Source organism: Hippoglossus stenolepis, chromosome 18 (genome assembly GCF_022539355.2).
Source record: "Hippoglossus stenolepis isolate QCI-W04-F060 chromosome 18, HSTE1.2, whole genome shotgun sequence".
Lineage (NCBI taxonomy): Eukaryota > Metazoa > Chordata > Actinopteri > Pleuronectiformes > Pleuronectidae > Hippoglossus > Hippoglossus stenolepis.
The window spans coordinates 7,472,562-7,500,476 of record NC_061500.1 but is presented as its reverse complement, the minus strand read 5'-3'; the positions used below and the strand labels follow the sequence as shown (position 1 = coordinate 7,500,476).

Genomic DNA, 27,915 nt, shown 5'->3' with positions numbered 1-27,915 from the left:
ATCTCTCTCTCTCTCTCTTGTCTCCTCTCTCCCGCACCCATAGCCAATCTGTCTCTGTGACTAAAGCGCCATCTCCCAGGCTGCACTCTCCAGGCTGCGTTCACTCACTGGCTCCGGAGGCACTCGGAGGAGCCACCTCTGGATCGAAAGCGCATTTCACTCGCCTCTGCGCGCGTGCATGCAGCGCCGGACGTCGCTCTGCAGAAATCAACAATTACACGGAGCTCCAGCAACAACAACAGCCCTTCCTGCCAGAGATAAGCTATAGGCTTTATTCTGTGGGACTCGGCAGCAGCTGCGAGCACTTTGGAGCATCTGGGCAGGTCGGTTTTTATCGACAGAGATGGGACGCGATGAGCGAAACATAGAGGAGAGGGAGGAGATAGCCTAGGTAACGAAAAAAGGTTAGAAAGAGGAGCGTGCAAGTAAAAAATCCGGGACCTGGAGCAGCTCCACAGCAAATATCTGACCTCCTCCTCCTCCTACTCCTCCTCCTCCTCCTCTTCCTCGGACGGTGGCAAAACTGGTTGTTGAAATGGAGATGTCGAGAGTTGCGTCTCCTCCTCCAACACACGCGCTGCTGAGGCTGCTCACGATGATGATGCTGATGATGGTGTTTGCGTAGGAGTGCTTTATTTTGCGGCCAGCGTTGGTAAACCAGTCTCTATACTGTTCAAACAACTCCAGACAAGCGCTGGATGCAACTGCGTGTGCGTGGCTGCAGGCTGCAAAAAAAAAAGACCTCTCCCAGAAATCAGCTTTATTTCTGCTCTCCGTAATTGGAGCTCGTTTTGGGAGAGTTTTCCACTTCTCTCTCTCTGCGAGTATGGAATCGGACATGAGATTGTTTTGCATGTGAATGACAAGAGTGTGTTTGGAAAAGTAGAAACAAGCAGCATTAACGAGGGGATTTTGCTTTAAGGACTCATCTGCTTTTGGTTTTTTTGAACCAACTACTGGAAAGGATCAGTTGTTCGAGGCTTTTCCTGCACCCACATTGAAATCAGTGTTTTGCTGATTACATTACCAAACACTGGGGACTTCTTCCTGTTCCATTAGTCTCCTTACTCAGGGGCTGAGAAGCAGCAGAGGTCGGGACCTGAGCTCCGAGGAGCCCCCATCACCTTCGATGTGACACGAATGAATTCCTCTTATCTCTGAAGGTAAGACTCCTCAGCCCTTTGAGAAACACAGAGGGGTTTGTCTTCTGCTGCATGCACCTGTCCATATGTTGGATTTTTAAATTTAATTATGCTTAAATTGGAGCAAATCAGAGGCATCTGCTTGTCAAGTCATTCATGCAGCGGTGGGGGTCAGAAGAAGTTGGCTGCATGTTGGAAAATGATAGATAGATAGATAGATAGATAGATAGATAGATAGATAGATAGATAGATAGATAGATAGATAGATAGATAGACTTTTTCATTTCAGCACCATGGAGAGCACTACACTCCAGCTCCACAGGAATCTTCTTTCTTCTCCCTATTTCACCCACAACATGTATAATTGATCATAGCTCAACTCTCAGCACCATATACATGAGAGCGTGTTTCTAGAAGCATTAAGTAAAACATGGTTAAGATAGAGCAGTTGTATTTAGCGGCTACAGAAACACAGACAGGCAGAAGGAGAGAGAGAGAGAGAGAGAGAGAGAGAGAGAGAGAGAGAGAGAGAGAGAGAGGTAAAAATGCGAGGGAGAGGTTCAGTGCCTCCGTACGACAGACCTGCTGGCTGGCCCGGCTCACCACATGCTGACAAAACAGCATGGCTCGTGAGCCACAGCTACTGTCACCAACTGTTAGCCACGGTCACGTCCAAACTGTTGGCTCTGGATATTTTTAGGCCGGGTAGAAATGCTTCTCAAGCAGTGTTAAGGCTGTGCATCACTAAAACCTCCCACTAAATCCAGTTAGAATGACAAGATGCTTTAGTAGTGGAATATACTCCCTACTGGGTAGCTGGGATGAAGTAACTGCTAAAATATAAAGACATTAAGTGGAGCCGGGAAGATTAAATTGTAGCGACAGTTTTTTAGATTTGATGAGAGAAATAGTTTTGTCAGGGGAACTTAAAGAACTTTAGGATCAGGGGCTGTCGAAAAATGAACCCCACACTGTGAACATAGAAAGAAATGCTCAACATGTGACTCGTATTTTACATGTAGGGATGACTACTCCTCACCTCTGTGCTTTATGTGTCATAAAGGTGATTGGAAATTGTTATGTCTCACTCTTACGGAGGTATTTGGGGTAAATAGTGGAGGGATCGACATTAAAACTCTTGGATATTTGCTAGATGCACTATTTCCTGTTGCCCAAATTGGCAATTAGTTGGTTTGAGAAAAAGTAATTCAGTATCCTACTAGAGAATCAAATCCCCATTGTGCTGCTCGACAATCCAAAGTTCATCCTCAGTTCATCCTCAGTTCATCCTCGGTTGAGCTTAAACTATCCAAGGAGGAAGAATATTCATTAATCTCTTCTGTGCTTGTGTATCAGCAGAAGTGATCTGGAGTTATTGATTCTCCATCGTAATCTCTTGTGTCTCTTTACCCTAAAATGCTTCGCCTCTTCCTCATGCACCTAAATTGGAAATGAAATCTTAGCAGGTTCCCCAAATCATTGTCACCACATACAGAATGAAAATGCAGCCAAGTGGGCGCGTTGATGACGTTTCTAAAGGTGTCGGACATAAAACTGAAAAAAACAAAGAGAATACAAATATGTCAGGATTAACAAGAGGTGCCATACACGTAGAGGACGCAGACGAAATAGTAAACTTGGAAATACAATGAGATTCAAGAGCTACAGTGTCGACTTGCTCTAAACAAAAACATGTGATTTCTGCAGTGGCATTTATACGTCATGTCCCGCCTCCTTCATGCTCTACCAAGGTACGACCCCCCACGTGATTGTTCCTCTTTCCCGAACGCGTCTAATCTGCACATGTCTCACGTCGGAAAAATGGTTTTCAGTCACATGTCGTCACACAGGTCATAAGGGGGTCACTGACAACCGTCACCGTATCTCCACCCAACTAAACACCTGAGGGATGATGTGCAGCGCTCCACTGTCGTCAGCCACAGTGAGCGAACATCTTTGAGAAGAATCCTGTTAATCCGTGCAGCAGAGCTTTATATAAAGGCTTTGGAGGCTTGTGGAGGAGCAGGGTGTTTCTTAGATGATTAACATCCTTCAGTATATGAGAGGGAAAGAAGACTGAACTCAGAATGACACATAGGAGCTCTCTGCTGTATCTGCTGTAACCATCACATATCCTATTACCTATAGCCAAAGACAATGTGATCTAATGCTGGTATGTGGAGGATAACTGGAACTAAATTCATGTTGTGGTCTCTTATACATACAGACACACACACACACACACACACACATAGACACACAGGGCCTACAACAATGAAAGAAGAAGGAGGGGCCTGTGTTCCCATGACGACTTCCTCAGTGACACTTGCAACAACCTTGCCCCCCTGGGAGATCAGTCATACTCCTGCGTGCACACAAAATACGCACACACACACACAAAACCACACACTCAAGACCCCCTCGGAGCGTGACTCCGAGTGACTGTGTGTTACTGGCCTGTTTGCTGCTGCTACAGTAGGAGAGAGAGGGAGAGTTGAAGGACGGGCAGATGAGTAGGATGTAAAAGCAAAATTCAAAGACAGATGGATGATGAAGAAAGACGAGGAAAGGTGCATATATAACAGGGAGATAGGGATGGAGAAGAGGAGGAGGAGGGAGGGAAGGTTTGAACAGTGGCGGAATAGTCAAGAGTGAATGCAATTACTGAGGCAGCATATCGACTTCTCTTTTTTTCCTGGGCCTTTAAAGTGTACTCACATATTAGCTTAATTACCTTTAAAATGCACATTTGGGAGCCGGCATCCTGATAAATCCACTGTGGTCGAGATAAAGAGCAGCGAGGAAGAGTGGATGGATTGAGGCTGGGGGGGGGGGGAAGGGAATATGGCCGCTCACTGATCATGTTAAACAGTCACCACCCGTTCCTCCCTTCCTCTCCCCTCCCCCGGCACCGCTCTCCCCTCGCAGCTACACCCTGACATGCTCACACATCATGCTCATGCACAGAGGGGTTCCCGCGCAGACACCAACGTGACCAGCACACCCACACGTTCACATGCATGCGTGTGCACAAGCCGGTTGGTCAGCTGGCCTCATCCCAGTGAGTGATTGTAAAAAACTGAATCTCATTCCAAGGAGTAGAAGGGAGGCGAGGGAGGCGAGGGGAGGTGGGGACGGAGAACAGGAAGAGGCTGAGGAGAAACATCAGCAGAGAAAACGCTTCCTCCCTGCGTGTCCTTCCTGAATTCATTTGCATGCACACGTGATCTGAATAGTGCCAATAATTGTATTAGTTATGGGAAATAGAAGCCTTCATTTTCTGTGTCATTCTCTTTCCCAAAGTACATGTCATGGTTTTTTATTAGTTTTTTCCATCATTCCTAGAGTTATTAAAACTCAGCAGCTTAATTGCAGTGATCTGAAGACAGAGTGACTCTGCGCAATTATGCTGCATTCATGTCTCATTGTTGAAATAATTATTAAAAGCATCACAGTGGAGAAAAGTTTGTGTCAGCCCCTGATTTGTAATTGGCAGAATGGCTGGCAGTCACATCACAATAAAACTCAGAAATAGTTCCTCTGCTAAAAGGTCCCTTTATGAAACCACATTGAAATCTGGATTTTTATTTGGATCTGCACCAAAATGTACACCCTCATGAATATCAGTCCCTTAAACAGGCCTATTTGTTTCATCAGGATTCATGAATGATTCAGCTAATTTTACAGGACCTGCACAACCCTAACCCTGCTGGTTGATCACAAACAGCCACAAATACATTTCACTGCAAAACTAGGTAATTTACACTGTTTATTTGATGTGACTAAAAGGTTTGAACTAGCCCTATGCACCATAAACACATAAACAGTTTTTCCCCACTCAGCAGGCACAGCATGAATGCATCGCTGGCCAAGTAATACGAGCAGTCAGGCTGTAATCAAACCCACAGTTGGTCTAGGTTAAGTTTCTCCTCTTACCCCGACCAGTCGAGGCAGATGGTCCAGGTTTCTCCCTGTTATGTTGTTGATGTGTTCAGTTACATGCGGCATTTATTGCACTTCTGTCCGTCCTGGGACTGGGATCCCTCTCATGTTTCTCTCTCTGAGGTTTCTACGTTTGTTTCCCCTGTTAATATTTTATTTTTGTAGTTTACTCTTGTTGAGGGTTAAGAACAGAGGATTCCGCACCTTGTTAATCCCTATAAAGACAAATTGTGATTTGTGAATATGGGCTATACAAATAGAATTTGAATGATTGATTGAAAAGGAAGTTTTTAGTTTTTTTGTCATTGCTCCAGTTGTGGGAATGTTGGGTTCCTCTACAATTACAAATGTTGTGATTTGGCCCTATACTAATTAAATTGAATTGAATTGATTCAAAGTGAAAGTGTTGAATTGTCAGTCACAATCACCCATTACAGTGAAAACCTGTACGTTCACAATGTTGATCCTAGAGATAGAAACTGCAGAGTATCTGGTGTTTGTAATGGATATCGTGAGTAATTCAGTAATTATAACATGATTCTGAGATATTAAAACTTAGTTGGACTGACGGCTTAGGCTTCAAAAATAAAACCCACTGTATATTATGAAAATGTAATGTGTGCATTTGTAGCATAAAGCCAGACGGCACGCGGCTCAGTTTACACTTTGCATTACATCTGTAAGTGTAACCTATTTTAAAGATGCTTCGGGGCTTTTCTCATTCCAAAAACTCCTTCACCGAGTTTAGCTGTGAAACGTTAAATCTGAGACTTAAGAGAAATTGCAAACGCCAACATGCTCCTTTTTGGAAAGTGATGAATCAATAGGACTGAGGACGAGGCGGCTCAGCAAGGTCGTGACTCGCTGCCACAAGAGTTGATCACAACAAGCGTGCACACGAGATGAGGGATATTTCATTCATAAATTCCACTGGTTGTGAAGCATCGTATCTTATTATGCGTCCCTGCAGCTCTGCCCGGCTGCACTCTGCTTCGCTTCCATCAGCGTCCACATTAGCATACTGTGAGCGAGCCGGGTGAAAAGTTTGTTCAAGTACAATCAGAGCAGAACTTATGAGCGTAAAACCGCCCACTCGGAAAAAACTGAAAGAAGGCCGTGGTGCAATGTCGGTCTGTAGCAGCCCCGTCGCCATAGTAACTGAAGACCCATTGGTACTTTTACACACAAACACACACACACACACGGCCTCTCGAGCGCTGACCATTAGCACTAACAGCCGAGCAACCACCTGCCTTGAGCTTTTAACACATTCCCATCAATTATCCATACATTTCATCAGCCCTCCCATCCTCTCAAAGTTGATCTCTGCAGCCTTTTCTCCTTCTTTGTTCATCACTTATTTCTCTATTTTCTCTCTCTCTCTCTGTCTTTTCTTGCCCTCAGCTTTTTCTCCCCTGCCCACAATCGCTTATCACGCTCCTCCGTTCTGTTTCTTTCCATCTTGACCCTCTCCTCTATGGCTCTTGCTTGTTGTGTATGGTTTAATCGTACGAATCCGATGCTGCTCCTGCAGGGACCTTTTGACCTTCAGAGGCACAGACATATGCGATAGGCAAATGCCAAGAGATGACTATTAAGAACATGTTAGAAACACTCTGCATCGGATGTTTTATAGTCTCTCTCTGATTGTCTCTGTCACTTACACTCATGGACATAAAGTTCGACCTCTTCCCTGCAGGGGGGCAAATTCTCACATTGGAGCTTTGCATGAGTAGATTTTCATCCAAAAAAATGGTGCAGGTTTTTTCTTTCCAAACACAAGCACATGAACACAACAGCAACACCCAATTTAACCGTGACAAACATTGAAACCAGATGTTCAATGCGCAGGAACTCACATCTGTGTCCTGCAGATCTAGTGTCGTTTGGCTGCATGATGCACCTTCTGTCACACACCTGCCACAACCAGGTCACCGACACGCAGGCTGAACTCCATGTCCTACATCTGGTTTCACAGATATGACGCTGACCGGGCAATAGAGCAAATATTGAGGAACTGCAATGTAATCATTTGCAACACTAAGTTATGATAATGATTTTGTGTGGGGGGGTTGGGTGACATGGTGGTGTAGTGGTTAGCACGGTCACCTCACAGCAAGAGGGGACTCGGTCTGATGTGTGTGTTTGCCTGTTTTTCCCATGTCTGTGGATGGATGGATGGATGGATGGATGGATAAATGCATGGATGGATGAATGGATGGATGGATGGATGGATGGATGGATGGATGGATGGATGGATGGATGGATGGATGGATGGATGGATGGACGGACGCATGGATGGATGGCATTTTGTTGCAGCCACAGCTGTGTGATGATTTCATCAGTGCCTCAGATACGTAGTGACCTCTGACTCTCCTGAGACTCCTCTGACTCGAGTTACTTCTTGTGAATCTCGTGTTTGCTTGACAAACTCTGCTTTGATATGCAAAGTGACGCGCACTGGGATTGATCCGTCTCCGTGTCCGAGGCGCTTGTCTCCGCTCGTGAGTGGCACTGCCGCTCAAAGTGATGTCTGTCTGCGCTCCTCAGGACAGCGTGCATCAGCTGTACAGACAGAGAGAGTGGGGGAGAGCAGAGGGGGAGAGAAAGACAGCAAAGTAAAGGGAAGAAGTGTCTCAACAGAAATTTACTATATTAACTTTTTTCCCTAAATTAATTGTGAATGCACTAAAACAATAAAGTAAATTACTTAAATTAAAAATAATAACAATAAATTATGAGTTATAATCCATACATTCATGATTCAGATTTATTTAAAGAATTTTTCAAATGGTATTTAATGTTAAATTTCTTTGAATTCTATGTAAAAATACCAAAATATACATTCTATTTCTTTAGAATAACTACTATAATTTATGAATATAAATTATAATTTTTACTGTAATTTGACAGTGTTTGGCAACTCTGGCTGGCAGACTTTTTGAATATTATATATATAATTTAATAGATATTGTTACAGTGTACACAAATACACACAGACAAGATACTGCAATTTAGACTAAATTGCACATTCCCCCTTATTTATATATAAAAATACATAAACACAACTTTCTACGTAGGTCTCTGACACTCTTCTCTTCTCTTCTCTTCTCTTCTCTTCTCTTCTCTTCTCTTCCTCCTCCTCCTCCTCTCCTCTCCTCTCCTCCTCCTCCTCCTCCTCCTCCTCCTCCTCCTCCTCTCCTGCCCACAAACCATATGCTTTGTCAGATGGTGCATGAGGAGCAGCAGCTGGGGTTAAGTAGCAGTGAGCGCTGTCATAACCAGGTTAGGATGCCATAATACGACGTGACCTTCACTACACCACCTCTTGTTTCACTACATTTACTGTGGTCTCTTCAGGTGTGTGTGTGTGTGTGTGTGTGTGTGTGCAACCTTCTTATCCTTCAGGCGCTGTATGGTGCATTTTAATGCACACATTTAGATTAAACATGAGATGAAATAGCCATTATGCAGTATGAGGATTTAATGGCTGGTCAGGTTACACGTCCTTGACTTAGCATCAGCTCAGGACTTTGCATTCACACAGTCTGCAAAAACAACCCGCCTCTCTTTCATCCCTCGTCTCTCCTCTCGAATGCACAGGTGACACGGACGCAGACACTTTTCTTCTCACTCACAAAGAACTGATTTTAGAGAAAAGATCAAAATCATGAAAATACTTTCTGTGTTGACGTAACGTCATTCAAGGATGAATTCGATGAGATTCAAAGCGCAGTAATGTCGCCATAAATGTATTTTTAAATGCTGGTTTCCTACACCCACATGTTCTGTTGGCAGCCAATCACACACCAGGGGTGACCATGCATGACAGCAGTAAGCAGCAGATGGTTTACATGCAACAAACAAGACAGAATTGAAACCCACCATTACCTGTGATGTGTGAATTGACTTCCTGCGGATTGATGCTTTTTCTGAGTTGGCAGACTCCAAACTTGGAGAACAGGGGGAGGTGGGAAGAACTCTGAAGGAAAGCAGAGATGTTTGATATGTGCAGATAACATGAACACTGAAAAGGTACAAAATCATGCAACTGCTGACATGTAGTCCAACTCTAGACCCAACCACTCCCCAACCCAGGGCTAACATTATATATGGGCCTATATATACCTCGCTGTTGCTTGGGGAGAGAAAGCAAAGAAAAGGAAAAAGTCTAAAATTGGAACGATCCCATTGTCAAGTGTCAAGGAGCAAATGTAATTTATTGGTGTCTTATCTAATCCAGGAAGAGGAAAAGGAATTAAATTTATTTGAGGGCCAGCGTATTACCCTGAACAGAGCATGTAGCCAGAGGGAAGGGCTGTGTGTGTGTGTGTGTGTGTGTGTGTGTGTGTGTGTGTGTGTGTGTGTGTGTGTGTGTGTGTGTGTGTGTGTGTGTGTGTGTGTGTGTCCTTACATACATATGATTAAACTTTTGAGTGTTCTGCAGTAATATATTAACCTGTCACAGAAGGAGACTCAGCACAGTATTATCCGCTCCTTGTGTTTGCATGGCTAACGTTTTTCACATCGCGAGCTCTTTACGGAGCTCCGAGCTCCGAGTGTCACAACAAACTGTCTCCTCTGTCACCGCGATTCCTCAGGAGCAGAAGTGACTGACGGCAAACTTATAAACCAGGAGTGAACCATCTAAAGGCAGGAGCCAGTGTTATCAGATAGAGTTATACTGAGATAGAATAGAATAGAATAGAATAGACTAGAATAGACTAGAATAGAATAGAATACTCACATATTAGTGCACACTATGCACACACAAACAAGATTGAACCAATTGCAGGGAGAATCTGGACATATTATAGATTCATCCTGTTCATAGTTAGAATAGAATAGAATAGTTTACACAATACACAGACAAATAAGAGTGAAACAGTTGCAGGCAGCATTTGGATAGACTGGATAGACAGCTTGCTGCACACCATACACACACACACACACCTGAGATTATGGAACGTGCTGAGATTTGGTTTCTCTGTTGTTTCATTAATGTTATTGTTATTATTCAGAGAAATAGCACAGTAAGAACAGAGCGCAGAGAGTTTGCATAAATTCAGTCTCAATTGATATTCTGTCATAAACAGCAGTTTATTCCTGTGCAGAGACTGGAGATAGTGTGTGTGAGTGTGAGTGTGTGTGTGTGAGAGTGAGACATAAAAACAGACCCACTGGATGATAGTTTGCCTCGCAGTAACAAATATTGTCTTTTCCGCTCATGTGAAATTACGATCATGTCTTCACACGGACAAAAATATACACACTTGCATCAAAAAGACTTGTTCATCAAACACAGATATATACACACAAACATTCTGTAATATTAAGGTAAGCTTCTGTCAGGGTTATTTACAGAGAGTATTTTAATAATGATGACGCAAGACGATGATGATTCTCAGTTGAGGCACTTTAGGGTTGGATCAATGTTCACTCTCGAGTTAATGCTCCCATAAACGTATTTATTTTGTTTTGGGCACAGGCCCTTCTTTAGACCCACTGGGGCATAGAGGCCATTCCACACTCCTGGGTGAAATGCATTAGAGGAGCAGAGGATGCTTAGGGTCTGAAAACGTTACCCACCCAGGAGGTTGAATAAATAAGTTTTACCGTATGAGCATTAACTGGTGTAGGCTGTCACTTCTGTCCAGCAGCCAGTGATTATCAAGATTGGATGTGGGTGCTTTTGTATATTTTCTCAATTTCTGTTCTCAGCATGTAATCGAGAAGAAAAAGAGACAAAAGAAGAAATGCACAGACTCTATATAGAGACATAAGACTCCCTGGTTCATTAAATTGTCGTCCGTGGGGCAGAACATGTCACTGATGATGCATATCCAACATGTGGATGTGACCAAGAAAATAAAGTATGCATGGATAGCGAAAATGCAATCTCATTAAACAGCATCTTATTTTGTAATCGCTGCTTGACCCGCTGAGCTGATATGGAGCCATCATCCTGCCTCTGCAGTCGACTGCTGGATGTAGGTCTTACAGTCTGCCCTGCTCGGCTGGCGGTAGTCATGCCTCATCAGCGGCTGAGTGAGCATGTTGAATCATGGTGGAGGGAATCAGTGAGATACTGTACACAGACCTAGGTGGGGTGAATACCTGAGATTACAGCAGCTGCAGCCGTTTTCATTGTGGCCTTGTTTGTTGCTTGAGTTTATTGTGAGGGTTTGTTTATGAATCCAGATTCCTATTAACTGACATGGCTCCTTCCAGTGTCTGGGACTAATCTGCGTGCTCTGTGAAACAGGCTTATTGTGTCAACTGATTAAAGTTGCTTATGATTAAGTGAAGAATAAGACATTGCAGTAAATGCCTCTAGAAAAGCCTGGATTTGCCCTTCAACTCCTTGACAATAGTTGAAATGCACCGAGAACCCTTGTTTACCACCTTGCATCAGGTCCTGGAGCTGCTCTTCAGTCCATTGGCAGGGGACGTTCAGAGAAATGCAATATCTCTGTGCCAACTACAACTCTGCTGCAGCTGCTGGAGCCGAGATTATAGGCTGTCGAACACAGACCAGTGGTATTATTTGCACAGCAGAGGGTAGAGCACAGCCTGGCAGAGGGGCGGAGCAGGAAGTGAAGTGAAAGACTGACAAAATGTGATTAAATGCAATTATTTTGAAATGATTTCAAAGTGAAAGTTCATTTTCCTTAAACCATTCAGAGGGAAAGAGATATTTTTGGGAAACTGACGGATAAATGAAACTCGATTTAGGCTTTTTGTTGTCACATGACACCGCTCCTTCTTTTACACTGACATGATGAAAGCTGTTACATGAGCAGTGATGCAACCTCACCCTGTGATTTTCACTAGCAGCATCAACACTTACAATATCTAACAATCCATGTCCTGTTGTATGTCTTTCCGAAATATGAAAGCTATCTCCAATAGTTCCATGTTGACTGTTGACATGTTGTTACATAATGATTAGACATTTTTATCTATTGTTAATAGGGATAGAATATCTGAATCTGGATGGTTTTTACAGAAGTAACTGTAGATTTACATTTAAAATGTGTCTTGCTGTCTGCAAAATTCAAGAAATAAATCATTTCCCATTCTTGAATCAACTGAATATTTGCTGTGTGGTTTTTCGTAGTTTTTGGCAAATTTGTCTGTTTGAAGTTTTCAGTATTTGACTGTTGTGGCTGCAGGACCATCCATTTCCCCTGCATCCATATTTTCTGTTACTTGTAGTGTTTAAATCCAATATGTACATGATTATGTTACATGATCAATTCCCAAAATATTCATACAATTTTATTGAGACTGTTGCGTAAAGCTTAAAAAATAAAGTACATTGCGTAGGTGGCTGACAAACAGAAGTTGTCACCCTTTGCTTCCAGTGCACGCGAAGCATGTTGATAAAGTTACAGCGGTGCGTCTTACATCAGTGCAATTTGAACTGGAGGGACAGCCAGACAAGGTCATTCAGATGGATGAGAGACATTTAGTGAGCTGTATAATTAAATGAGGACCCCTGGGTCACCGTTAAGGTTTTTTCAAATGTCCTCGTGGTGCTATATCCACACTAGCCCAGAGCCATTTTTATGATATATTGTTCACAGAGGGGCTCTAATTACAGAAACATTGCTAACGTTGCTAGGACACATGAGAAGGATGAAACCTATTCCTGGCTGGCAATGTCTACCACAGAAAACCAGCTCCTATCTTTTCTTCAGCCACAACCCTAATCCTCCCCTGACGGCCATTGTGATTTCAGGCACCTGATTCAAGGTCAGAGTTGGGGATGTTCACAGTTGGTCATTTCATTTCAAGGTTACAGACCGGAGGCCATATAGTTGTTTGTTGCCATTGTTCTTGGAGGCGGTGCAGGGACACAAAGAAAACAGCAGTTCGGTAAAAAAAATTGTGAGTGTAGTGAAATTTTATGCAGGAACAAGGTGAGCCGACAGCCTGAGAGGGAGAATCAAGTGATGCCGTCGTCAGGGTCGGTGCATCCGCACGGGATAATATTGTGACAAGGCTTAACGAGGAATTTGTAAGCTTATCTAAGAAAGAGTGTGTACTTCAGTGCATTAGTGGGGGAGAGGTGGGTTCATGAGGACTTTATTGTAGTCAATAGTTCTGCTTGTACGAGCTCATTTTCATGGAGTTATCGTTTTTTATCAGGTGAGGGCGGAATGGAACGCTTCACATCATAGAGTCGGAGGAGGAGGAGTGATATCGTTAAAGTTAGGGGATGACACATATTTTCAGACAATCTCCAGGAGGAGGACTTTAGGGTGTTGCAAAAAGGTGATATAAATAGTAATGATAGAGCAAGAGACAGATGTTCCAGCCCAGCCTACCTCTTCTCCCCTCTGCACAGCTGGCCAGCGGTGGCGTGCTGTGGGGGTGAATGTCAGATTGTCAGTTTAGGACAGATACGTGCTGTAAATAGTTTCTGCCAAAACAAAGCAGCAGGGTGAAGTGATTTCCTGCTGTCATCACAGCAAGGTTGCCAGAAAATCCCTGGACAGACTAATGATACATGGTCGATAAATATCTCTCTAGAATTTGAAATTGCAGTTTTATATTAAAATCTGTTTGTTAATTAGTGAGCTGCTGTGTTGTAGAGAAAAACAGGCTCTGGTGCTGAGCTATGACCTATTTGATTCCTGGCTCTGTATCTCCACACCTACCACACATTAGACATAAGCAAGGTATCGATCATCTCATCTTAGCATCAGCATGAAAATGAAGTTACCAAAAACCAAACTCTTTCAAGGACGCTGGAAGTAAGGGTCACTGAGGGGGCTGCAGCAACTGCAAGGCAAAACGTTTACTCTAAACATTTTTTCAGGTCATATTTGAACAATGGAACAGTTTTTATAATAAAGTATTTCTCTTTTAATCATGTGAGGAATCGGGTGCAATGTGCAACTTTACAGCCAGATGTGGTGAAATGCAACACACTGGACCTTTAAAATGAAATCATTACGTCGACTAACTCTCAGCCCCCACAACTTCCCAGCTACAGTGTAACAAACATATCAAACCAGGACAAACTGTGCTCCAAAGAAACTAAAATTATTACATGTGCAAAGTCGATCATCATCTTCGTGATGCACATCACACATAAGTATTTAGAGAGTGATGAATAGGATTAATGTTGCATTATGCAAATTTGAATTCACTTTAATTTCTTTTGATGAAATGATAGAAACTGTTAAGCTTTGGCAAAAGCTCATTGAATACTCACTGATTGCACAGTTAATCAGAGGGTGTAGAGAAAAGCTGTACCTGATGAAGCATTGGTCTTTGTATCTTCTGCTTATCCGATTAGAGCTCAGTTACCAAAGGCTGAGGCTTGAAAACAAACTCCTGGCATCGAGGACGCCATTCACTTTTAAACAAAAGCTAATATTTTGGACCGTTTGTGTGTGCACTGAGTTTTCTATGTCTGTGTGTGTGTGTGTGTGTGTGTGTGTGTGTGTGTGTGTGTGTGTGTGTGTGTGTGTGTGTGTGTGTGTGTGCGTGTGTTTGCAGTCACTCTTTGACGCTACAGTCTGCGGGCATGTTATTGTCTCTTGTGTATGACTGGAATCCGCCACCTACTGTGTACTTCTCCCCCACTGAACTGAAAGCCTGTCAACAGCCATTATTCCTAGCAGGACCTCTGCTGTGATCCCTGCCATGTTCTATCAAAGCGTGGCAATTTATTCTAAAGCCCACTGTCTGAGCATGTTAGCGAGGACAAAAATTATTTCATGTGAGTGTTTGTGAGTGTTTGTGCGTGTGCCCACACTGCTGCTCTTCCTTTCGCTCCGAAGCCACTTGTCATTCCGGCGGACGAATACCAGCAAAAGGAGCTGAGCAGACAACTTTCCCCCCCCCTGTACTATTTCACAGTGCATTTGCGTGTTTGTGTTTGCGGTTAAATAATTAACACTGTTCGTCGCCTTGCTGCAACACATCCCTCAGACACTGATCTGATTAAGGGAGCCCCAAGAGACACACGCTGCATGCCTGCCCTGCACAATGACTAATGCTGCATGCATGTGTGTGTGTGTATTTGACGATGGCTAAGACAGGGTGTGTGTGCACATGAGTAATGACTTTTCCCGTATCACCGCTTATGATCATTTTAGTGTTTGTGCGCTTGTCAAGATTTTGAGAGGGTTCATGTTTGTTTGTTTTTCAAATACACAGACGTCCTAAATATGCTTAATATTAATCTACCGTGAAATTTATCCCTGCATCGTGTGTGTGTGTGTGTTTGTGTGTGTGTGTGTGTGTGCTACACGTAATGTGTACCATTAGAGAAGGGTCAGAGGTTAGGTATCGTGTTTTTCTTTTCTCAACAGAACCAGCTCAATACCTCCACAGGAAACAAGCTGATGAAACCCACACGCAGGGAGAAACTGACTCATTGGCTGTTCCATTCATTATGTGAAGTGTTATTTATAAAACAGAAAAAATGTCACCAATCCATTTTCATGCACAATGTGACTCTGCCTTTAGTTAATAACAATCTGAGGACACTGAGTATCTCTGTGAAATATTTGTATGTGTGTGTGTATGTGTGTTTTAAAAGTAGAAATTATAGATTTATTCGTGACTTGGGGGCATTGGAACAATCTGTAAATACAACACTGACATATAATCACCTTATAAAACTCTGTAAGCAAACAGGGGAGCAGCAGCGCTGAAAGTGAGAAACAACAGTGTAGATGAACCATACAATCCCAACAATGAGCGGAAACCAATGCGCTATAAATAAAGATGGACGACTCGTCTCCACTTCCTCCCACTGTACCGAAATGAAGCCCAAATAGTCTCAGCTGTCAATCATGACGTTTCGCTCCGTTTCTGTTGCATCAAATAACGAATTAAAACCAAACTGACAGGAAAAATGAGCACTTGTCTAAACGTCAGTGTGAGACCCATAATGATAGAAACCTCCTTTTTAAGTTGGGTGCATGTCCCATCCACTAACTTGGAGGTGGCGGGTTCATGGCCTTTACAGTAGTTAACCACCAGATGCTATCGAGCTCTTGCTTCACTTTGAGGGAGAAGTCGTGTCTTCCATCTTTACATACGGTCAATGACTGAAATAGATAAAAGCTTGACTGACTTTTCTCTTAAGCTATTTCACGTTTCACTTAATCTATTGTTTTTATAAAAGTATTGATTATTGTATCTTTAGACTCATCGTTATGAATTCACACATTATCAGTAATTAATAAAGATCCGACACGAGCAATTAGTAAAGACTTTTCAGTAACTGCCTTAAAGGAGGTCGTGCAACGTTCTTCAGAATTCATACTTGTTTTTCCCTTTTCACCACATTTGCCTCTTCGGTTTAACTCGACGCCTTAAAGGCCAAAATGCTCTGTCCTGTGTTTTTCCTTGCTATTGATTTGGTTGGTGGACTGTGTGGCCTGCAGATTGGATTAGAGTCCGGCTGCATTACAGCTTGAGGGAGGAGAAGTCGCCTCGTGTTTGTCGACTGGACAAACATCTACCGTAGAGAGCGTCTGATCCATTCTAACTGTATAGAGAGCGTCTCTGGAGAGGAATATCAGAATGAGAGCTAATGTGGTTCAGACAAGTGACCCAAGGGTTTTTTCTCAGGGTGAAAAGGTCAGAGCTGTCAGTCATGTGTTAAACAGTGCACTCTCTGTCCTACAGTAAAGTCAATGGGAGGAGGCTGATGGAGAGCCCTGGCAATAGGAACAAAGTCACTGTAGCATGTTTGGTGAATAAGCAGAAAATAATGTGACAGCTCATTTTTATTTACCCCAGAATGCTTCATATTCTGTGTGATGACTGTGGCAGTCTGATGTCTCTTCAGCATTTCTATTTCAGGGTGTGTCCGTGTCACCGCTGAGATAGACCTTGACAACACGGGCCCACACTGCTGTGTGCTCAGTGCTGATAATGGCTCAGACCAATGGAACACGGCTTAGCAACGAGCCCTCTGGCCCTATTTTTTGGTTTTCAGTCACAATTTTATCCACAATGCAGTGTGACTGTGTGGCTCCCTGTGACACTTCCATATTGAGGATGTAGTGAAGGGAAAAGGTCTGTACCCACATCTGTCAAATATCTGCAGGCTTCCCCTAAATATACTTTACCTGGAGTGACAACTTTTTGTTTGTTTTGTTTTTGCTTTGTTTTTTAAATCAGTGTCTGTTCCACTATAATGAGATATGTCAGGTAACAAGGCAGGAAGGCCCGACAAGACAAATAGTGTTCCTTTATATGCATGAGGGGGAAAATACTGTTTCCCATTAAAATAGCATCAAAAGAAAGGAACAACATAGAACAGAGCGTTTTGGCCTTAAAGCTGTTTCTATTTTTTTCTCCAATATTTCCCTCATGCTTTTTACATAGTCATGGTTTTGTTTGGTGTTTAATATGGAAATCATTGAATTCATTTATTTATGCCTGCATGAAACAAGCAGTGTAGTTTTACAGATTCATCTCAACTCTTAACCTTAATATTTTGAAACACATGTATCATTGTCATACAGTTCATAACTACTGTGAGATACTGTCTTAGAATATATGTAATGTGAATTTATATGAAGTAGAGGTCACATGGAATCAAATGAAAGGTGTGAAATACAAGTAAAGCTTTGGAAAGCACAATTCAATGGTGCAGTTTTTGTATTGTATTGTATGTTCGTTGGTTGACATGTTTGTTTGTTTGTTTGTTTGTTTGTTTGTAAGCAAGATTATGCAAAAGCTGCTAAATGGATTTCCACCAAACTTTGTGGAAGGATGGGACACAGGCCAAGAAAGAACCAATAAAATGTGGGGGTTGATCCAAATCAAGGGGCAGATCTATGAATGTTTTATTACTTTCTTAATCATTGAGAGATAGGGTGCTTTTTTAATTTTCACTGATTTCCCAGGGATTAATTAGAGGATCTTGATGGCAAATATCAGGTATATTATTTAATATCTTTAAGTCTGTGCAACTGCGGTGGATCCAAATGATAATGTGGATTTAGCTGATGCAAATGTAAGTTCATCAGGAAGCGCAGGCTTTTTGCAGCCACTCCAGTAACAAATAGGGCTAAAAACCTGTAACTACCACCAACGTGTTGCTGAGATAATGTGGATTCAGTAGGGAATCAACAGTTTGTATGTATCTCCAGTGGTTTTACAACTAGGACGGAGTTAAAATGTTGGCTCAGGTGCAGAATGTAAAGGACAGTTGGGCCGTGGCGGAGGTGTGTGCTCGACTGAGTGAAAAGTTCTAGTTTATCATAAAAACAAGCTGAATATCTCTCTCTCAGCTCTTCACCATGTACAGTACAGTGATGTCGAACCACTGAGGATTTAGGGTGGTCTTCCTGTTTAACCGGTGTCTGTCAGTATTAGTTGAATGAATCGTTGATGGACACACACTGGCACTTTCCCTGCTTCATGCTCAAATTAAGGACTTGCTTTTGACAATTTCAATGCTATTACAATGTTTTGTGATTAAACTGTACATTACTTACGAGAGCAGAATGAATATTTGAAAGCCTCTGGGCGCTCACGGTAATCCAGCTGCTGCAGAGACTGAAAAGAGGCAATTAAAGGGAAGCATTGATATAATAAACCGAGAATGAGGTCAGTTCACTCCTCTAGTCAATCACACAGCTGCAAATGTTCTTATGGTGTACTGCAGCATTAAACCATAGTCGTCATAGTGTGCCAAAGATTCGACAAGTGTTCACACAACAAATGTCAACTTCCTGAATGGAGGAAAACAGTTTATCTTTTACATTAAGACGGCAAAGGTTCGGGTTTTTGTTTTCATGCAAAACGGACACATGCTTAACCCACAGCTACGTCACGTTATCCGGAATTAAATTACATATAAATGTAAATATAACATATAACTATTGGAATATAAGCAATTAAATAGGAGCGTACAATCACATGAGACAAGATAGATACTGTAGTTCACCAGAGCTTTATGAAACGGAGCTTGAGTCTCACCGTCATCATCTCCATTTGTCTTTGTCATGACCTCTGATTAAAGGTCAGAGGTCACAGGTCACCCTCAGCTGCCCTGTTGAATGTTTCCAGCTGATTAATGCAATGAGGCTCATGGTCTCTCTGTGTCTGCTTTGCACTGTAACCTTATATTAATACTGTGTCTGATTTCCCTTTCTTTCTGCTCATTGTTGAATCAAAGCATTAATCCAATCATGATTGTTTTTTTCTCTCCTTCATCTGATATCAGCTCAGTCTAGACTTTTAAATGATCCCTGTTTCGTTAGGAGAGGAATCTGATTAAGGAAGCGGAGCTCTTAAAATGCTGTTTCATTGTGACTGTGAAAGCTCCTTCAGGAGCGTCCTCAGACTTTCACCGACTTGATACATAGATGCATTGATATTGACATATTGGCTGTGTTCAGTAGATGCATCAGGTATAAAAGTGAAACTAGTGACCCAGGATTTCTCTCCAGTGTCTCGTAAACTGCCCCTGATCTTCTGTCACCATCTGGGTATACATACAGCCTGTGGCCGGAGGCATTTTGTTTTCTGGTTGTATATCCTGTCTGTCCATCCATCCGTCGCATTATTGGTATATATGAAGAACGCCTCAATGGAATTTCTTCACATTTGGTTCAAATGTTTATTTTTGCACTCACACATGAAGTGAATGGAATTTGGTGGTCAAAGGTCAAGGTCACTGGGACCTTATGAACCATGTTTGTGGTTTTGTGAACGCATCATGTCCGGAATACCTTACGGTAATTTCTTCAAACGTGGTAAAAAACATGCAATTAGACTCAAAGAAGAAGCGATTGGATTCTGGCCGTAGGGGATCAAAGGTGAACTTAGGTTCTTGTGGACATCATATCACAAGATCAGGAAATATATTCAAACTTGGTACAAATGTTCACTTTAAATCAAAGATGAACTGATGGAACCAAGAGGAATATTCAGAAACACTTAGTCAAGATATCCCTTTGACCTAAACTTAATGGAATGTGATGATATTATTGATCGGTCATCTTTCCTGATCATGTTTTCAACTAGAATTTGGGTGGGTGATGGTCAAAGGTCAGGGTGACCTCACATGATCTGAAACTACCTTGGTTGGTGGAGGCTACATCCAAAGATTGGTATTTCTAGTTATTAGGGGGATGGTCTCCTGCTGCCCCGCCATAGACAGTAAAGTCACAGATGTAGGATTCCTCAGTCTGACTGTGACAGACGGTCAGAGAGAGAGGAAGAGCGAGGCAAAGAGCACTCTCCTCCGGTTCTTTTCGTTGCCATTCGGTTCTAATCCCCCTATAAAGAAAATGTTTAAGAGCTGATTTGTTAAGAAGCTATCATCCAAGTATTTGATATTTTAAACTCTGCTACATTCTGACCTTTTAGTCATATTTTAGTCAAGATATTATTCCATCTCTATCTTCTCTTTCGTGGTCTTTTAAACTGTCACTCAATCACCCTTGTTTCCTTTGTCATCATTCCATCTTTATCTTTTTCTCATCCACTCCTCCCCATTTCCATGTACCCCCTGTTTACATTTCACCTCTGCTCATCTGTCTCACGCCAGCGTCTCCATCACTTTGTCTCCTCATATCATTGATCAAACCTCTTGCTCTACATAATGCTCTGCTCATCTCCACTTCCTGCTGGCTCACTTCAGCTCCCCTCACGCCCCCAAACCATTTATTTTACCTCTCTGCTCCCCTGTCATTTCTGCAGCTCATCTTAATTGCCGCTCTGCTGTTGAATGCTGATTCCCTCCCTCTCTTACACTTTCTATGTTTTCCTGTCTGAGATCTCATCTATATTAAGCGCAGCATTTGCGGGATGATTCAATTACATGTCTCCTAACTGCTGGATAATTCAATAAGCACCACGGAGATGACACCCAGTTATAATCTACTTAATAAAGCCACTGTACTGATGAATTGTGCTTTCTTCTCCTTCATTTCTCCTTTCACTCGCTCCCTTCCCTCCTCTTCACTCTGAACCTCTCTGACCCTCTCCTCCATCCATCCCTCCTCTTGCTCTCTGCAGGGTGTTGATGGAGAGCCATTCGAATGACAGCCGGGACAGTGGTCATCACTGGTGGAATTCTTGCTACGGTTATATTACTCCTTATCATCGCAGTACTGTGCTACTGCAGGCTGCAGGTGAGGCACCGCTGCATTCCGCCAATCTTCCACCCATTGGGTCTTTAAGTTTACCGAATTGTAGAAAATGAATCCCCCTCAGTTCTGCACTGTCTTGACAGTCACAGTATTGTGTTAAATAACTGTATGGATTTAACCTGCTTTTAAATCTACAAAAGATGAGAGGATCTCTTTCTGCGTGTATTGTGTCATTTATCAAAGTATTGCAGTAAGTGGAGTTCTGACCTTATGATGGTTTGTAAAGTAATTTCAATTCATCCTAAAGAAAAATTTAATGTCTGAACCAAATTTCATGGTGATCCATCCAAGTGTGGTTGAGATATTACAGTCTGGACCTCAGTGGTAGGCCTGACCATCCCTACGGAGGGCATGGCCATTCATATAGTAGCATTTGCAGAAATCAAGCGTAAACTCAACCTACATCAGCAGTTCTTGATCCTCGTCTTTTTGACTTGAGCCTTCTGGTCATCAAACTGTAGCGAAAAATCCTAACTGGAACATGAAGACATAAATCATCTATTCTACAGCTGGAAGAAAAGAAACTGTCCAAAATTGCTACAGCGCAGTGAGGAATACAAACCATATCTACCCTCAGTAAAATAACTTCCAATACTCTCATTTCACACCAGTAGGCAGAAAAATGAACACTCGGCTTTCATCAGCCAGTATCACCCAGGCCTCTTTACCCCGTCGTCTTAAATTTGAGCAAATCCTGTCTTTGATCCTTGTCTCAAACTAGTTTGTGTTGAAGACTTATGTTTCATCTCCTCCTGAGAAAATCGCACAGTGGAAAGATTTTGTATGTATTCAGATACCCAGTCTGGACCAGGTCCTCCGTGTCAGAATAAAATAATAAAACATGAAATTAGGTGAAAAGAACAACTGTTTTATGCTTGAGAAACTGCATATCACAATAATAACACCACAGGGAGCATTACTTCACTCTGTGAATAACTGATCCAATACATTGGTTTGTTTCTATTTTACCATTGTTATTTTACTCGTTACACTGAACTTATTCCTTCAGCTGCTTTGACGGCAATTCAGCATTTACAATCAAACTGAATGAGTCACAACTGAAACTACACATATTACATTTGAGTCAATTTCATAATTGTGCCTATTTAACATTTTGGATATTATGCATATTTGCTTTGTGGAGAAGAGTTTGATGAAAACATTGAAGCCACACTCACAATTGTAACATTGCTGTGTAAAATAACGATAAAATGCACCTACCAGCATCTCGAACACTCACTTATTAGCAAAATAACAAGACTTTTAATTTTGGTCGCATTTTAATTGCTTCCTATCCATTTTATCCCATGTTGCTTTTGTCATTGTTTTGAGTGAGAGACCCTTAAAGGTGACATATCGCACGTTCAACCTTGACTTCAAAACTGCGTGTGTAGCTGTAGTTATAAGTGTGCTAAGGTGCTAGTAACAAACCCTACAGTGATAATGCCTTCCAACCACTCAGAACTAAGTTGTCTGATATCACTGAACAACAGAGAAACTAACCACCTCTGCCCTTGTCTCAGGGTCAGATGCATTTGCCAGCAGAGCTGATTGCTGTTATCACAAGTTTTAAATCCAAAAGGCACTTTCACACCTGTACGCTACATGTGCACAGTCGACAGAAAATAAATCAGTTTTAATCCTGAATGTCAAGGTACAGAAAATACGAGTGAGAGCAGTTTAATCTTGTTACCATGTAGCCGAGCTCCTCATTTGGACAACTGGGAGTCATTAAACACTTATTTCTTCAGCTTTCGGACTCTCGACAGCCAACTGCCAGGAATTGCATCAGTTTCTCTCTTAGTCGAGGGACATGAAAAATACATCTCTTTTCCCTGAGGGAGCGTAATAATAATTTCAAAGAAGTCTGATTTCGTGCTCACACTCGGAGTTTAAAAAAGTCTCCTTGGAGTATTTTTTAAAAGCCTTGCTCCAAATCAACTTATCTCATAGGAAACATTACATACTTTCAGAGTATATTTTATTCAGCCAAATTTAATTAATGGGGCATAAAGTTGTTATTAGGGTGTTGCTACCACCATTATCGCTTATGTGTGTGCACTTATATGAATATATTGGCTTAAAAATCTGTCTGTAAAGATGTCACGTAATTTTAATTTGTTATCTTTATTTAAAAACTGATTGAAACAGTGGCTCAGCTCCTCCACTAATCACAGAGCTGCTGATTCAATCCCTGGCTCCTCCTGTCTTAAGTGTCCTTGAGCACACACTGAACTTTAAACTTCTCCCGATGATGCCAGGTGTATGAGTGGTATTTCGATATGTATGGGGAGTGGGTAGAGAGCAAGTGAGTCAGAAGCAAATTGTAAAGCACTTTATATAAAAGTGCATTTTAGTGAGCTCAACTGGAAGCTAACTTTGCTGAAGGGTAAATTACCATATACGATCCTCTCCACTTAGAGCTGATTGAAGTTCATGAGATTCTTATATTTCACAGTGCAATAAAACGTGATTCACATAGTATGGCTTCCAATGAATTGGGAGGATGCCAGCAATAGATTTGAAAGCTACAGTCTGTGGACCAGAAATAGCAAACACTAGTTCTCCATACTGAAAAATGAGCAGAACTTGTTGAGGATTTACTAAAGTGACAAATATGAACATGTGGCTGCACAACTCATGAGGAAATGGACAAAAGATCAGAGACATCATCTCCTCGAACGGTCAATTTGCTCCAATGTCCATAGAGTGTGAATCGTAGACAATTGTCGTTGTGTGACATTGCTCATAAATGTGTATACTTTTTATTTATTTTATAATGAATGTAACAAGTTGTTTCTGTCTTTCGATAATTATAAATTATATAACCACTCTATACTGAATGTTGGCCAGAGCGCGACTTCAAACTAATTTGGCAAAGCATTTATTTTGCTCTATTGCTGCTATGATCTTATAATAACTAATGTTCTGTCTTTTTTCTGTTTACGCCCATTTCCTCGTCTCCCTTTTACATTTTACATCATTTGATACTTTTGCCACCCTTCCTATCCCTTCGTCTTTGGTCCCCATCACTTTTCCTCCATCTCTCAACATCAGTATTATTGCTGTAAGAAGGAAGAGTCGGAGTCGGAGGAGGAGGAGCCCGACTTTGCCGTTACGTCCCGCCTACCACCGGTCCACTCCAATCATAACATTGTGGCGGCGACGGCCGCTGCCTCCTCCATCCCCAATGGCCCCGCCCTGTTCTCCACCCCTCCGCTGGCCAGGAAACTGACTCGCTCACAGACCTTCTGTCCATCCTGTACACACTATGAGCAGCCTTTCTACCTCCAGCCCCCTCAGCCACAGATCCACCACCAACCAGATGGGTTGAGGAACGGAGGCGACCGGATCAGCTACCGCAGCGTCCAGCAGCAGGAGCTGGACCTGCCAGTGCCTGTGAACATTTCAAACTATCGCAAACCAAACCTCGCCCGGTCTGTCACCATGAGGGACATGTTCGCACGCAGCTGCAGCATCAGCACTGATGTGTAGCTGCTTGGAACTTGGCGTGAAGTTCATGTTTAAATGGCTCGTAAAGGCCTAGGATGGACTGGGCTTGAGTCAGACTTTGTTTTTTCGTCATCTTGACCAGTTTAGTCCAGTCTTCTATTGTGTGATGTAGTCTGGTCTCATTCTCCTGGTCGCCTCTTGCAGAATGGAGGACTCAGATGGCTCTCAGGATTGCATTTTTAAAGGTACTATGCTCCGGTCCAGGACCTTACACTTGGACCAATATAGACTTAAGAGTATTTGTTGAATTAAAAATGTAAAATTATCAATAACATGAACTTGTTTTGAATATTTCTTCTTTTTATTTTTTGAAAAAGAATGGAATTACTTTTGAGATTTGAGTATATTTGCGTCGCCCTACTTCCCCCAGCCTTCTCTACCCGTGGCCTGAAAGACAGAGAGACTCCCTCTAAGTCAAAATGACCTGATTGGCAGGGATTTACTCTCTGCCATAGCTGCTACAAACACAATATGATTAGGAGAAGTCCAGTGTTTTCCTTTTCTATTGGGATGATCTGTCTCTTCCTCCATCCACAGATTATTGAGATTATAAAGTATAACTCGCCACCAGTGGAAGGACTAGAGAACAGAGGGGAGGGGGGGATGTCGTGTTTTAGCTGCCACCCACAGACATTTTAGATGGATCCAACTTAAGGCCATAATATTTTAAGACATACATGTAAAGGGCTCACAGAAGATGTAAAAAAAACCCGGCTTGTTTTCCACATCCTGTCATTGAGGTCTCCGGTTTGACGAGAGGCTGGTTTCTCTGAGCGCCTGCTAACAACACTGAGTGTGTAAACAATATCGTACACTTAATTAGAGAAAGACCTCAGTGTTTTTACAGGCAGGGTGGATGATAGGTGCCAAAGGGGGCTGGGCTCTTGTATTTGTGTGCGTATGTGTGAGCGTGCCTGCATGCGTGTGTGCTGCGTGTCTGTGTGTGTGTGTGACTTGATTGATTGTTATATTTATCCCATACCATTAAACCCAATCTGTCACCGCTATGAACCCAGTGGTGGGTTGCAATAACATTTTAAACATCTATCATAAAGCGTAAAATCGTGAGGTAAGGTTTCTAGAACCCCTTTTCCAAAAAGGGTGGTTCAAGGGATGATTCGGGATTACGTAATCTGGAACTAGTTCTTTGTGTTTAGACAGCCAGAGAACCAGCTCTCAAATTTAGTTCCAACACAAGAAGAAAGACTGGGGTGGGATTATTGTGACCAATAAGACCAACGAACACATTGCAACGACCATTTAAAGAAAAATCCAACTGAGCTTGCGTTCTGTATAGTCAGCAAAGAAGATTAGATATTTCTAACTATGGACCAGTCATGTTCAGATGCCAATGTACGTTTGCAAAGCCACGACTAACACTTGAAAAGAGACCCTGTCATCCGCCATTGTCAATGTTGATGCTTGAAGTCACCGCTAGTGTCGCTGGGTAATCGGAGATGAAATGGTTCGAGCCCGTGGAAAAGCAAACTGGCACCAGGTTCACTTTGGTTGAAATAGGGGAACATGTGCCACTTTACCCTAAATTCATATAAAATCCCTTTCAATGCAAAGAATGTCCCAAACAGCGGATAGGAGAAACTCTGAGTCGGTTTTCAACAAGGTTGTAAATGTTTATTTCCCTGATTAATGCTGTAACACAGGTTCAAGCTGTGGGTGTCACTCAGACGCAAACAGGTCTTTTTATGGCAACACTTCTAAATCCATTATCGTTCTCCACTGATGGATCAGTTTGTGGACTGCAAATCCTTGTGATGTCGCTGATTTGTTGCTGTCTGGGTTCATGGGCTAAAGATTCATTCACCTTTAAAGACACATGTATAAATATTTAACAGGCCATAACATACACTGCAGTCGCTCTCTCGACGCGTTGGACTTAGGAGTACTTGCTTTTGCTCCTCTGTCTTCTTGGGATTGTTTTATTTTGGACTGGGGTGCTGATATTCTGACTGGAGGAGCAGCGGCTTAGTTTTATAGACACACATTTAATGAATGAAATGATTTACTGGTGGCTGTGTGAGGAGTTTGAAGCTGATTGATTGTCCCTTCTTCGATACCCCCCTCCCCCCCTCACGGCGCTGCCCAAATGGATGGTTAATCCTCTCTCTCTCTCTCTCTCTCTCTCTCTCTCTCTCTCTCTCTGTCTATCTGTTGATTTCATCAAAAATCATTCTCATTTATTTTCCCAAAGAGTGAAACAGTAACTGACTTTGTTTTTTAGTTTTTCCTCTTGTGACATGTGCTTTCCTGCAAATACACTACAACACAATACACACACACACACACACACACACACACACACACACACACACACACACACACACACACACACACACACACACACACACACACACACACACACACACACACACACACACATTAGTTTGTCAATGCTATGCTTTTCTTATTTTTGAAACTGAAACTATGTGACAGTTGCACAGGAATTGTAGTGCCATAATGAATTACTAGAGAAATATTATTATTATTATCATTATCATTATGTTTACTAGTGTATATTCAAATGCAGTGTTGCTTTTACCTTAAAGTATTTGAATTACTCGCTTTATTTTATGAGCCAGCTGGTTTTTCAGACTCAGTACAGTACAGCAGAAATGTTCCTTGTTTCTAATGTATAACTAACGGACACATTGTTGCTAATAAAATGTTGTGAAAATCCTTCTCATCTGTTTTGTTGTTATTGTTGTTGATTTCACTAAAACTGAGAAAATAAACCTCATAATAAAAAGGTTTATCAAGAGAGATTTTCTATGATGAGAATTCACATCCCCTGGACAGGACCATACTGTATATCTGCTGACTGTAAAATGTTGAATGATGGATTCAGCTTTAGAGTATGGTGCATCATCCTGGATTATTTTCTTTAGTAAACTGCTCAATGCATGCATAAATATGAGGAAGTGGAAAAATATGCCAAGTCAAGTCAAAGTTTATTTATATAGTACATTTAAAACAACCACTGTCGACCAACGTGCTGAACAGGCTTACAACGAAAATAAAAGAATATTAAAACATACATGTATTCAATTATACAATAACAGATGAAATCAAGGTTTCAAACTTAACTGAGATTTATCATTAGTTTCACTGATAAACTGCAAGTTTGTCTGAAAATCTGTCTCGACTCGTAAACAATA

General features: G+C 42.0%; 1 protein-coding gene across 1 annotated transcript; it reads left to right on the top strand.

Annotated features, from left to right (window-relative positions):
• The first annotated feature begins 66 nt into the window (after positions 1-66).
• On the top strand, positions 67-27,443 carry fam163ba (family with sequence similarity 163 member B, genome duplicate a). The gene is made up of 3 exons (XM_035183970.2): positions 67-1,163; positions 21,096-21,211; positions 24,287-27,443. Exons 2-3 carry the CDS (start codon positions 21,119-21,121, stop codon positions 24,722-24,724), a joined length of 531 nt encoding a protein of 176 aa, XP_035039861.1. The 5' UTR covers positions 67-1,163; positions 21,096-21,118; the 3' UTR covers positions 24,725-27,443.
• Positions 27,444-27,915: the final 472 nt, after the last annotated feature.